Consider the following 14,019-nt stretch of genomic DNA (forward strand, 5'->3'; position numbering starts at 1 on the left):
TCATTATTGACGGTTATTAAGAAATTTTGTTCTAAAAAAATATTAATTTTAAAGAGTTCTGTGATATCTCTGGCTTGGCCTTGGAGAAGCAGACTCTTTCACAATCACTGGTGTGAGCTTACTCATCGAGTTGCTGTTGGTTTTAGCAACGTCACGAATAGAGTCAGAGAGTTGGCTTTTGCCATCATGGTAAACCAAAGCATCACTAATCCTCTTTGTGTCTCTTATGAACGAATGTTACAAAATTTTATTTTTTTTTTAAACAAAAATTTTAAAGATTAAATTAAAACAAAAATAAGTGACTCTTCAGTTCAAAGTAAAAGTAATGCATAATAGATTATTTGAATTATTATAAAAGAATATCTTACTTAATATGTACATATCAAAACAGATTAGTTTATTTCTATTTGATTAGAGGTTGGAATTCGATATGCCCAGTCATACTAGAAAGCTCACAATCTTCAACTTTGTTAAATCACTGATTGACCGAGTGGCGTTCTAAGTGGACACTGATAGATATAGCCACTCACAACCTGTACATATCTTCACCTAAATTCATTTTCTTGGATAATGATGCACCAAAGTCGCCAACTCTCCTCTCCTATTCAATGTGACTGGAATGCCATTGACCCATCATAGAATTTGAAGAACCTCTAAGCATGGACATCATTAGATTGACATCGTTGATAGTTTCTGGGAATAGATGGTTCCTTAAATACAGCCATGCCACACATAGTCGAAAGCCTTGAATGGGTTTGTCAAACAGAGTGATGATAGATTCGGCATTGCCAACGGCTGCTGCTGTCCCAACTATCTCTTTCAAAAGTATTATATTGTCGTGGATCAATCAACCAGGATGAAACCGTTTTGATAGGTATTTATGATCTGTAGAGCAATTGTAAGACAAGCATGAATGACATTGCTTTATAGCGTGTAATCGTAGTTTCGTATGTCACCTATTTTTTTTTAATATGTTAGAGATGATACCTATTTTTAAAGTCAGATGGAATCAGATAATAATATAACTTGTTTATAGTAATTATATTTATAAAAACTAATCTTTACTTTATGTTATTTAGTTTTCTAGATTTAGAAGTACATGAATTGGTAGATAGATTAGATAATGAAACGAATAATAGATATCATAAATTAAATAGAACTATTGGACAATTGGTATGTTTGTTTATGTTTAAACTTTACTTGACCGGAACAAAATGAAATTACAAGTTTCTGGGGTACCGACATGCACCATGGTTATAGATTATAGACAAATGATTGCAAATCAAACAGAGTGTTGATAGCTTTTTGTGATGATCTCATTCATAATAGAACATAATATCGAACACAAATATAATATAAATCAATAAACTAAATATCAACAATTAGATTCATATGGTACTTCTTAGAATTATAAATTAATACAAATGAATCAATAAAACTTTACCTATACCAATGAAATATATATTTAAACTCGTTTTTTTATTTTTTGTTATTGTTTTCTTTTTTATCATCTTTTTAGTATTAATAATCAAATTTTGCATTTTTCTGCGGCAGTCAAGCGATCTCGCCCTTCAACTGAAGAAAAAAACTCTCGGCAGACCTGAAGGAAACGTGTCACTCACTGCGCGTATCCACAAGAAAACATTCGACAGCGTCCATGGAGTTCTACAAGTAGAACCGAAAAGCAATGAATCACCATCCTTGACAACTTGTTTGACGACAACCCATAAAGCTGTCACTGGTGTACTGTAACAAAACGACCACTGTGATGTACCGAATACAACCGACACAGAGAATTAGTGATGCTCTGACTCTGAGAGCGACCATCATAATGATCTCAGTACAAATCACTAGTCTGCAAGCGTGATGTCGATAAAACTCTAATTGGAACCTCCACGCGTGCTTGTGAAGAAGTCTCTTCCATGTTTGTACAACCAGTATTACTACCCATTCGAAATCAAGAGCAATCACAAGTTCTAAGAGCACTCAAGTTGAGATGAAGGAACTGTTGACATCTAAAATTCTGATTGAAACACATCTATTGTTGTTTGTTCAAGTCTATTCACAATCGTCTCCAAGTAAACATGAAGCTATTGTACGGTGTTCTGTCTTCTGTGATAAAAGTTGGTTAACTAACGTCAAAAATCATTATTTTAAATAATTGTGGTTATAACTTACAAATCTTGAACTACATTATTATTCTAGAATAAACATCTCTGAAACTGGTGGTTCAAAGTCTGTTAAAAGATCAAAAAACATTTCATATATATATCATTACTGCTATCATTTGATCTATCTGACTTACAGTTGCCTCTGTCATCTATATAGTGATAAAACATAACCTGTTAATTAGATATTGAATAATGACAACACTCTATACACCGAATTATAGTACATACACATTATTTACAACTCTGCTGATTTTTAAGTGTTGTATATCTTTATCTTTCAAAGTTAGATGTAATACCATTGACAAGCCACATTGATTACTATCGATGATTATATTGATATAGTTCCTGTGAATACCGACATTAACATTCTTTCAATGCAAGTAATGCGACAGAAAGTCAAACACCGGTGTCGAGCAATTGAGCAGCTCGAACAGATGATTGCTCCTAACATCTTTGATTATCTTTTATAGTTTATCGATATATAAACATAGTTTTTGAATTGATTTTGTTAGTTTTAAGATCGTGAATAAATAGATATCAAATTAGTCTTACCATTAGTAAATTATTGCACTCAGCACATATCATTGATATTATTACTGTTTGTAAACCTTGTTATTGAAATAAGTATAATTTCGATTTATTAATTGTGAATGACTCTGATTATATTATTACTAATTATTATTTGTCTGATTTCTAGATATAAAGTTTGTTATTCGTTTTTAAAGTATTCTTGTTGTTATTTTTATGAATAAAATAATAATTTTGCAATAAAAATAAAAATTTCTTTGTTATAAAAATTTTTGATCATTATTTTGTTTATTATTTATTTATAATTAAACAATTCTTAAGTTTTATATATCGCCTCGATTTTAAATCGATATTTATGTTTACAAGTTAGAAATGATGAATTTATTTGGACTATATTATCTTGAACTCATTGTTTGAATGTATCGATACTAGACAGAGTCAAAAGCATTGAGTGAGTCAAACATCGTGACGATAGCTTTCGCGAGTCAATGGCTGCCTCAATGATCTCTTTAAAAAGTGTTGTATTGTCTTGGATCAATCAATCTACATGGGATGAAACCAGTTTGATAGTGTAATAGAGTAATAGTAAGAACGTTCACAAATAAATATTAAATATAGATCGATTTATTGCTGTTGGTTGTTTAAGAGTATGTAAATACTTACATTATAATATCAATAGAAAAATATGGAATTGTTTTATTTAATAGGTTGTTGTGAAAATATAGTCTGTTTCAATAGATATATAATGTTATCACAGTGGATGAGATGCGAATGAGATGGAAACCTGGAAACATTCATCACTCTGTTTGACTTGTTCAAGTCAAGGTGTTTGACTATGTTTATCATGACTGCATTGAAAAAAACTCTAGCTCCTGCAAATCGGGTATCGCCAGAAACTATGTATGATCCTCTGTGCTTCAGGATCCACAGAACCTTCATCAAGCACCTTACATCCTACTTCTTCAGTGGTCACCAATTCATTGGATAATAGATGCTTTCTACTCATTCTACGAGAAGAGCAGCATTGTTGTGATGCTGCTCAACCAATCACTCTGAAAGAAGTTGTGTGTGCGATCAATACAATTAGTTTTACCAACTCAGCACATTCAATATTCATCAATACCGTCACCAAATTGTCTCTTTCAAAAGTATTATATTGTTGTTGATCAATCAACCAGGATGAAACCGTTTTAATAGTTATTTATGATCTGTTGTAGAGAACAATTGTAAGTCAAACATGAATGACATTTTATTATATAAACTAATCTTTATCTTGGATTAGATAATGAAATAAATAATAGATATCATAAAATTAAATAGAACTATTGGACAATTGGTATGTTTGTTTATGTTTAAACTTTACTTGGTGAATGCAATCATTAAAGTTATATAAGTATAGTGTTTTATTAACATGTTTTTTAAATTAAAATTAAAGTTGGAAGATTATAGTTTGGTTGGATATCCCACTTGATATTTCAGATCAAGAGAGTATTGGTTTTTTATTGGCACAGATAGATAATTCAATACAGTATGGTGAAGATGTCGAACCACAAGATCCAAACGACCAATACTTTGAAGAAGATGAAGATGCTGATGATGGTGCTTTCGATAATTACAACAATTAAATAAATTATTAAACTTCAAAAGTTAATCAAGCATTTAAGTTTATCAGTTCTCCAATAGTAGTCAAATTAATTATGTAGTTCTGGAATTTAAATTACAGATTAAATATTCCAATGTTGACTATCCACTTGTAACTTCAAACTTTTTTTTTTAAATTTTTTAATTTATTTATTAATTTTTATAAAATGATATTTGTGTTATGTAAAAGTAGAGCAATGATGTATTCTCCTTTGATTTGATTGTTCTGAGAATCGACAAATGAATCACTGATCTTGGATAGATTGTGTGTTGAATAATATTCTGGATAGAATTCTTTGATAAATGAAAGTGAATCTTGAGAATTTGTCAATTGTAATGTTGTTATTGTTTGAGTGTGTCGATAAAGACCATCATTAATTTCAAGAATTTTTAGATTTAAAGCTAATTTGCTTTGATTTATCGAGTCTTTTTGTATTCCACCAATAATGAGTGACGAAATTGATTTTCGTAAGTCACCGACTGATAATATTTGATCGAATTTATATCCAAATGATAATGATTTCAGTGATTTAGGTAACACACCGACTGATAATATTTGATTGAATTCAGGACCAAACTCCAATGATTTCAGTGATTTAGGTAATACACCGACTGATAATATTTGATTGAAGAAATATCCAAACACCAATGATTTAAGTGATTTAGGTAACACACCAACTGATAATATTTGATTGAATTCAATTCCAAACACCAATGATTCAAGTGATTGAGGTAAAACACCAACTGATAATATTTGATTGAATTTAGATCCAAACTCCAATGATTCAAGTGATTCAGGTAACACACCAACTGATAATATTTGATTGAAATCATTTCCAAACACCAATGATTCAAGTGATTCAGGTAACACACCAACTGATAATATTTGATTGAATTCTAATCCAAACACCAATGATTCAAGTGATTCAGGTAATACACCGACTGATAATATTTGATTGAATCCATATCCAAATGATAATGATCTCAGATTTGGAGGGAGTGAATTAGATTGCAATGGTTGATTAAATTCATTACCAAATTCAATTTCAGTGATATTGACTGAGCTGTTTTTGAATGTAGTATTTAAATTGAATGTAATTGAATGTTGATTGGTGATGGTTTCAATATATTGGTTTAATAATTGATTCAATGATTCTCTATTCTTTGGACTCTGATCCAACAATCGGTGAATAAATTCAATCAATTGTTTTGAATATCTGTATTCTGAAATCTTAATTTCATCAGTAGTTTTGAATAATTCATGATTATTTCGATCATCTTGATGACTGATCAATTTAAATATTCAAAAATATAGAGTTAATATCTGATTGATAATAATATTTTAAAAATGATTATTCGAGTATTTACCAACATAATAATTTGAGAATTGTTGATCCAATTGAAAAGATGTCACATGATTGTGCATATTGTCTGTTCATTGCTTCCTAATTTTTATTATAGTTTTGATTTAGTTTAAAATATATTTAATAATCAATTAATAGAATATACATACTGGTGAAATATAACCAAGTGTTCCACGTGTTGCATTTATAAGTGTATTTAAATTCATATCAAAAATGGATGGATCTGATATTTCTTTCGAATTTGAAACACTTGTTATGACAACAGGTGCCTTGAAAAATACATTTGAATCTTGATATTCAATGATTGTTGATTGATCAATGAATTTACAACATCCAAAATCACCAAGAATCAAAGTACCATAACCAATGAATATGTTTGATGGTTTGATATCACAATGAACAATTCCATGTTTATCAAGTTCCAAAAGAATATTGAAAAGTTCTGAAATATAATCAATAATATCTGATTCTTCAAAGATCCTATTTTTATGTTCAATATAAATGTGGTTAATTGTAATATTCCTATCTTGATAAATATTTTATACATACAGATTTTGATCAGTTAAATGTTTATACTTTTGAGAAAGATCACCACCATCACAATAATAAGTGATGATATGAAAGATTTGATTGTCTTTATCATGATGATAGTCAACAAGTTGAACAAATCTCCAATTATCTTTGAGTAATTTCATTGCTTTGATTTCATTCTCAGCTCTTTCATAAGATTTCTGATTATCTTTACCTTTATAGTTTATCTTTTTATAAACACACTTTTGAATTGATTTTGTTAGTTTTATAATTGTCAATTGATTAATTACATTGAAAAATGATCTTACCAATCTTTTATGATCAGTACCACACACTAAATATACATCATTGATATTATTACTGTTTGTAAATCTTGATATTGAATGATATTGTTTGTTATTAATGATGTGTGTTTGTTTGAAATAGTCAAACGTGTCTTTAAATTGACTTTTTTGAATATCTTGAAGTTTGATTATGTATGATTCTGATTTGTTTAAAAGTATCGATAGATTTAAGAGTGAATTTGAAATGATTAATATTAATTGATATTGAGTATCGATTGTATCTGGTACTACAATCTCATCATTAGTTTTAATATTTCCGATTAATATGATATTTGTGTGTTGTTCATTATCTTTATCTTTCAAATGATTATGAACTAAAACTATTAGATCATTATTAAATTCATAATTAATAAATTTCAATACATTCTTTCCATTGATTAATCTATCTGTTTTCTCGATTCTATTTGTATTTGTATTCATTTTGAACATTATTCTATATTTTATCAAAAATGATTGTTTGCAAAATCATTGCACCTGTTAAGTGTGGTGGTCATTAATAATTTTATTAAAATTTAAAACCAAAAATAATAATCACAAAAAAATTTTGGCTTTACAGCACATTGTAAAAATATTATTCTTTTATTACACTTTATATTTGTTAAAAATGAACCTCATTATTGGCGGTTGTTAAGAAAGTTTGTTTGTACAATTGATTGATAATAGCGTGATTTGATAACTTTATTCTCTTTATTTATTTTTAATATTAATATTAAAGAGTTATGTGATATCTCTGGCTTGGAGAAGCAGACTCTTTCACAATCACTGGTGTGCGTTACTCATCGAGTTGCTGTTGGTTTTATCGACGTCATGCATAGTTGCTGTGAAGGAATGGCAGAGGCACCGGTGTGGACATTGTTAAAACCAACTCTGAGTCGACCTAATGTTACGACCAACATCAATGCTAAAACCATTGTCGATAACTGATGTTTGTGTTATTCACAATGAATGGAGTTCAACATAACATTCTCACTATCTAAGACTCGACTACCAATCATGATGCCACAGATATTACCTCGAGGTTCACCACCATGATGCTATCGGAAAGACGCCTGCTTCCATTGGAACCAATGTGGTAACTTTGTTACAGTCTACCGCACACAAACCATCATGGTTTGGGTGTTCAACAGGATGACTCGTCTCACCAGCAAAACATTGGATAATTTGCCAACTGGAAGTATTGACTTTTAGTGAGATCTCGACAGTAATAATCATGCATCTCATTCATGATCTACCTATCGGTTATCTGATGGCGTATCGCTACCCAGTCTATTCACACACAAACTGTAAAGATAGCATTTGTTATCATATGAATCTATTGTATGGTGATTTGTCATCTATGATCAAACAGTTGGTTAACAAACGTCAAATCTCTCTGAATGTTAATTAATATAGTTATAACTTACAAGTTTGGAACTTGACCAGAATAAACTTCTCTGAACCTGATGGTGGTTAAAAACTTTGTCAAAAGATTAAAAAGAACGTTTATACAACTCATTACATCTACCATTCGGTCTATCTGGGTTACCGTTACCTGTTATCTCTGTTTGGTGAATAAAACAACACGATCAATTAGTAAGATATTTGATAATGCCAACAGCATTCTCTCTCTATAGATATTATTTAGTATAGTTACATACACATTATTTACAACTCTCCAAGTGGTTGGTAAACTCTGAATCGACATCTTCATAAATGATCACACCATTATTTGGAAAGATAGAATCAATCTCAAGATTATCTCTAAGCACACCGTTCTATGTAATACCGATTGTTATTGGAGTAGTTGATGCTGTTGTTGTGGTTGTTGTTGTTGCTTTATTCAACAACAGACTATCTGCATTATTGTTATTCCTGTTGATCGATCCTCTTGAAACTGTGCTTGTTGTTGTGTAACTAATGGTTGACCAGATTGTCTAAACTACTATAATTATTGCTGATAATTTCATTCTCTTCTTTCTTTGTTAATTTTATTTTATTTTAATTTGTAAATTCTATTCTAAAATAATAAATAGATGATAAATCAAACTTTATAAAAATTATTCATTTGAAATGAACGAGTAATATTAATTACCTTTTTTATTTTTTTTGCTTCTACTAGTTTTAATTATTTTTATTTATAGGAAAAGAAGATTGTTGAAGTAAAACTTGTTGATTTCTTTGAAGTGGTTGAAGTTGTTGTTGATGTTGATGTATGTGATAGTGATTGAGGTGGCGTTGAATAATAGATAATATCTTCTGGACTGATACTCTTTGATTCACTTCCTGTCGCGTCTTTTCGAAAATTTGACCGATCAGCTTGATTGGCTTGACTCTGAGCTTTGTCTCTCGAACCCACTTTCTTATTGTCTGTGTCTCTGTCTCTTCATGTGCAAACAACTCGTAGAATGTTGTTGGTCACCAAAGAAATCGAGGAATCGACCACCTTCGAATACCACAATCTGAACAACTCGATTGGTCAATCAAATATCTATTCAGAGCATCGAATCCAAACTGATCGTATTTCTTTCTCATGTTTGGATCTGACAACACATGATATGCCTGACCAATTCTCTTAAACATTTCCTCTGCATATTGTTGATCATATCTATTCTTATCCTAAAAATATATATATATATTTAAACAAAATTATTAATAACCATCTATCTATCTCTCATTGTCTTATTTTAATTAATTAACTTACTGCCGGATCCTGAAATTTAGTTTCTAATTGATAATATTCTTTTCTAATCAGTTAAAACAACTCTAGAACCAACACTGTGAACCTCGAGAACTTGATCTAACTCTCGAAGAAGGAAGCTGACTAGACTGCAACGTGTGTGGTCAGCAAACTGAATGAGTTTGGTAAAGTAGATAGGTCGAGTCGTGCCACTTTCGGTGAATTGACCATTGAAAAGCAGTGCGCTATAAGGTAGATATTTGATCGAGTTTTGTCATCAAAGATGGTTCTCAACCAAACATCCGATTACAATCGCGAACAGTGATGGGAAGTGGTAATCACTTTGATTGAGTTTCACTGCAGATATCGAACCAGTCGGGATGTAAGAAATGCCATTGACAAGTTGATAGGATGTCCTTTGATATAGTTCTTGGGAATACCGACATTTACAAGCGTTCTTTCAATGCAGTCATGAGACACATAGTTAAACTCCTGGAGCAGCTCGAACAGAGTAATGATAGCTCCAGTGTTGCCATTCGAAATATCAATGATCTCTTTCATAACATTTTTGACTATCTTTATAATCTATCTATTTATAAACACACATTGATTTTGTTAGTTTTACGATGGTCAATTGATTGATTAGATATCAAATTAGTCTTACCATTAATCTATTGTTGCACCAAAAGTAACTATCATTGATATTATTACTGTTTGTAAATCATGTTATTGATTGATGATAGATAATTCTTCTAATTTTGATTTATTATTTGTGAATGACTCTGATTTTATTATTACTAATAGATATCCAGTATCGAGTGTATCTGGTATTACAATTGTATTATCAATATGATTTTTTTGAGTTGTTCATCATCTTTATCTTTAAGATCATTATATTTACTAATTGATTAAGTAAAAATCAACTCTAAATTTCAATATATATATCTTCAATTAATTATTATATATCTATCTGATTTTTCTATATAATATTATTTGATATTCATTTTTATAAAAAAAATCAAAAGTCACCAACATATTTTTATGATTTAAGTGTTAATTTAAATTAATTGATTAACACAAACGTTACCTGCTTTAAAATCAGTGCACAATATACATAAAACTTTATCTTTGTTTAAAAATATTGATCAAAAATAAAAATTACAATCTACACAAGATAGAAATGATGAATTGAATTGGTGATTATTATTTGATTCGCATTTAAAGCATTAATAGAGTTAGTGTATGATTTTGTAATATCATTCAGTAAGAGACACCATTATCGATCAAATACAATCTATATAATGACAAAAGAAACTATTTATTTATCAAACAGAAAATAAACTTATATCTCTTTAACCAATAGTGAAGCATTGATCTACCTGTGTCTATTTTTAAAATTCTAATATTTAATATTCATAGAGAATTAAGAGTGTTTATTTGACTGTTAGTATTAAGATTTAAACGACGTTCTCTTTAGATTTTATTTATTAATATCAAATACAAATTTTAGAAAAAAAAGATAGAAATCAAACAACTTGATCTGCGGTAGACCATAAGTTAAATGACTCGTTCTTTAAATGTAGTGATACTAGACAGAGTCAAAAGCATTAGTGTAATACAGTAATTTTAATCACGTTCACAAATAAATATTAAAAATAGAACTATTTAGTGCTGTTGGTTGTTTAAGAGTATGTAAATACTTACATTATAATATCAATATAAATATAGAATTGTTTTATTAATAAGTTGTTGTTGTTGTATAAATGTAGGTTGTCTCAATAGATATATATAATGTTATCACAGTCGATGAGGTGATCGATGAGATGCCAACCTGGAAGCATTCATCACACTGTTTGACTTGCCTAAGTCAAGGTGTTTGACTATGTTTCGCATGACTGCATTGAAAGAACGTTAGCAAAACTGCACAATTGATTATGGGTCATGCTGGTACTGGAAAAGTATGTACTTATTATTATTATTACATATAGAATTGTATTATTAATAGATTGTTGTTGTTGTTTTGAATAAATAATAGTCTACGTATTGCGATACAATGAGAAAACATTGTGAAGAGATAAAGAGAAGTGTACATGTTGTGAATTTAGATCCAGCAGCAGAGGTATTTGAATATCCGGTTTCAATTGATATAAAGAATCTGATCACTGTTGACGAGGTGATCGACGAGTTGGCATACGGACCAAACGATGGTTTGGTGTAGTGAATAACTTAATTTAGAAACAACAAGTACCACAACAATAACACTTTAAAAATGATCAGTGATTGACCATGTTTTCGAAAGTAGATGACCATAGTACCCAGCTGAACAAAGAGCTCACAAACATTGTCACTATAGAACTAAAACAAGATAACACAATTGCATAATAATATAAAAAAGATATATCTATTATAACACTTTTTATTATTCATACATATTAATGTGTAAAAACAACTCTCTAACAAAGTAACATAAAAGTATCTAATATTTATGATGAATAAGGAACATCACATCAATAAGAAGAAGAAAAATGACTGAAAAACAAAGATGTTAAATGTAATCATAGAAAATATTTATCGATTCTTTTATTTTCTTTTGAATAATCAAAATTTGTTTATTTCAAAATGATATTTCTATTGTAATACATACACTCTTTAGAATATTTAACTGGACCAATAACAGTTGCAGTTGATGAATAGAGTACATTAATACTATTTATAGGTTTATCAGCGTTCCAGAAAAGAGTGTATATAAAACTATTTAATAAAAGTTAATAAAAGATAAACTATAATAACTTTGCTTCAATATTCATTTCTACCTACAAATGATTCTCTATTCTTTGGACTCTGATCCAACAATCGATGAATAAATTCAATCAATTGTTTTGAATATCTGAATTCTGAAATCTTAATTTCACCAGTTGATTGGAATAGTTGATGATTATTTCGATCATCTTGATGACTGATCAATTTAAATATTCAAAAATACAGAGTTAATATCTGATTGATAATAATATTTTAAAAATGATTATTCGAGTATTTACCAACATAATAATTTGAGAATTGTTGATCCAATTGAAAAGATGTCACATGATTGTGCATATTGTCGTTTCATTGCTTCCTATAATTTGATTTAGTTTAAAATATATTTAAATATTAATTAAATGATATTACTTACTGGTGCAATATAACCAATTGTTCCACGAGTTGCATTTATAAGTGTGTTTGGATACATTTCAAAAATAGTTGGATCTGATATTTCTTTCGAATTTGAAACACTTGTTATGACAACAGGTGCCTTGAAAAATACATTTGAATCTTGATATCCAATGATTGTTGATTGATCAATGAATTTACAACATCCAAAATCACCAAGAATCATAGTACCATAAAATTCATAATCAATGAATATGTTTGATGGTTTGATATCACAATGAACAATTCCATGTTTTTCAAGATCCAAAAGAATATTGGAAAGTTCTGAAATATATCGACTAATATCTGATTCTTCAAAGATTCTATTTTTATGTTCAATATAAATGTGGTTAATTGTAATATATTCATATCTTGATAAATATTTTATACATACAGATTTAGATCAGTTAAATGTTTATACTTTTGAGAAAGATCACCATCTTTACAATATTGAGTGATGATATGAAAGATTTGATTGTCTTTATCATGATGATAGTCAACAAGTTGAACAAATCTTTGATTACCTTTGAGTAATTTCATTGATTTGATTTCATTCTCAGCTCTTTCATAAGATTTCTGATTATCTTTATAGTTTATCTTTTTATAAACATACTTTTGAATTGATTTTGTTAGTTTTATGATTGTCAATTGATTAATTACTTTGAAAAATGATCTTACCAATCTTTTATCAAAAGAATTATCATCAGTACCACACACTAAATATACATCATTGATCTTATTACTGTTTGTAAATCTTGATATTAAATGATATCGTTTGTTATTAATGATGTGTGTTTGTTTGAAATAGTCAAACGTGTATTTGAATTGACTTTCTTGAATATAGATTGTGTATGATTCTGATTTGTTTAAAAGTATCGCCGATAGATTTAAGAGTGAATCTAAAAAGATTAATATTAATTGATATTGAGTATCGACTGTATCTGGTACTACTATCTCATCATTAGTTTTAATATTTCCGATTAATATGATATTTGTGTCCTTGTTCATTATCTTTATCTTTCAAATGATTATGAACTAAAACTATTAGATTATAATAATAATTATTATCATGATATATAGATGGCTCACATCTAAATTTCAAAACATTCTTTCCATTGATTAATCTATCTGTTTTCTCGATTATATTTGTATTTGTATTCATTTTGAACATTATTCAATATTTTATCAAAAATGATTGTTTGCAAAATCATTGCATGTGTTAAATGTGGTGGTGATTAATAATTTTATTTACAAATTTATAACCAAAAATAATAATTTAACTTTAAAATTAAATTTAAAAATATAAATTAAATATTAAAATTAAAATTTTAATTTTGGTCCCACAAAAAATTTTTGCTTTTACAGCACAGCGCAAACAAAACTGGCTCATTTTTTTCTTCTTCTATTTTTTTTCCAATGATTGTTTTAATATCAAAAAATAAAAAAAAAACAATTTTTTCGAAGTTCATGTTAATTTTTTAATATGTAAATCTCTAATATATTATTTAAATTACTTATATTATTTTAATATCATAAAATTATCACTAATGAACAGCCAAGATTAATATCCAAATTTACAATTCATAGAGAAGTAA

General features: G+C 28.7%; 6 protein-coding genes across 6 annotated transcripts; 2 read left to right on the plus strand and 4 right to left on the minus strand.

Moving 5' to 3' along the window:
* Positions 1 to 48: 48 nt before the first annotated feature.
* On the minus strand, positions 49 to 2,320 carry PPL_11622 (uncharacterized protein; the record flags this gene model as incomplete). The annotated part of the gene is made up of 5 exons (XM_020582371.1): positions 49 to 223; positions 531 to 601; positions 1,623 to 1,746; positions 2,179 to 2,201; positions 2,306 to 2,320. The coding sequence occupies 5 exons, from the start codon at positions 2,318 to 2,320 to the stop codon at positions 49 to 51; spliced, it is 408 nt and encodes a 135-aa protein (XP_020426787.1).
* Positions 2,321 to 3,601: 1,281 nt separating this feature from the next.
* PPL_11623 (uncharacterized protein) lies at positions 3,602 to 4,324 on the plus strand (the record flags this gene model as incomplete). Its single annotated transcript, XM_020582372.1, has 3 exons — positions 3,602 to 3,847; positions 3,897 to 3,925; positions 4,135 to 4,324. The coding sequence occupies 3 exons, from the start codon at positions 3,602 to 3,604 to the stop codon at positions 4,322 to 4,324; spliced, it is 465 nt and encodes a 154-aa protein (XP_020426788.1).
* A 176-nt stretch (positions 4,325 to 4,500) lies between these two features.
* PPL_11624 (uncharacterized protein) lies at positions 4,501 to 7,490 on the minus strand (the record flags this gene model as incomplete). The annotated part of the gene is made up of 5 exons (XM_020582373.1): positions 4,501 to 5,626; positions 5,709 to 5,785; positions 5,854 to 6,226; positions 6,254 to 7,012; positions 7,399 to 7,490. The coding sequence occupies 5 exons, from the start codon at positions 7,488 to 7,490 to the stop codon at positions 4,501 to 4,503; spliced, it is 2,427 nt and encodes an 808-aa protein (XP_020426789.1).
* An 843-nt stretch (positions 7,491 to 8,333) lies between these two features.
* On the minus strand, positions 8,334 to 9,771 carry PPL_11625 (J domain-containing protein; the record flags this gene model as incomplete). Its single annotated transcript, XM_020582374.1, has 6 exons — positions 8,334 to 8,492; positions 8,651 to 8,673; positions 8,725 to 8,850; positions 9,012 to 9,174; positions 9,260 to 9,302; positions 9,686 to 9,771. The coding sequence occupies 6 exons, from the start codon at positions 9,769 to 9,771 to the stop codon at positions 8,334 to 8,336; spliced, it is 600 nt and encodes a 199-aa protein (XP_020426790.1).
* Positions 9,772 to 11,169: 1,398 nt separating this feature from the next.
* PPL_11626 (ATP binding protein) lies at positions 11,170 to 11,502 on the plus strand (the record flags this gene model as incomplete). Its single annotated transcript, XM_020582375.1, has 3 exons — positions 11,170 to 11,193; positions 11,271 to 11,442; positions 11,471 to 11,502. 3 exons carry the CDS (start codon positions 11,170 to 11,172, stop codon positions 11,500 to 11,502), a joined length of 228 nt encoding a protein of 75 aa, XP_020426791.1.
* Positions 11,503 to 11,844: 342 nt separating this feature from the next.
* On the minus strand, positions 11,845 to 13,432 carry PPL_11627 (uncharacterized protein; the record flags this gene model as incomplete). The annotated part of the gene is made up of 4 exons (XM_020582376.1): positions 11,845 to 11,986; positions 12,274 to 12,350; positions 12,408 to 12,795; positions 12,819 to 13,432. The coding sequence occupies 4 exons, from the start codon at positions 13,430 to 13,432 to the stop codon at positions 11,845 to 11,847; spliced, it is 1,221 nt and encodes a 406-aa protein (XP_020426792.1).
* Between the last annotated feature and the right edge of the window lie 587 nt (positions 13,433 to 14,019).

This window comes from Heterostelium album (assembly GCF_000004825.1).
Source record: "Heterostelium album PN500 unplaced genomic scaffold PPL_contig23, whole genome shotgun sequence".
NCBI classification, from domain to species: Eukaryota; Evosea; class Eumycetozoa; order Acytosteliales; family Acytosteliaceae; genus Heterostelium; species Heterostelium album.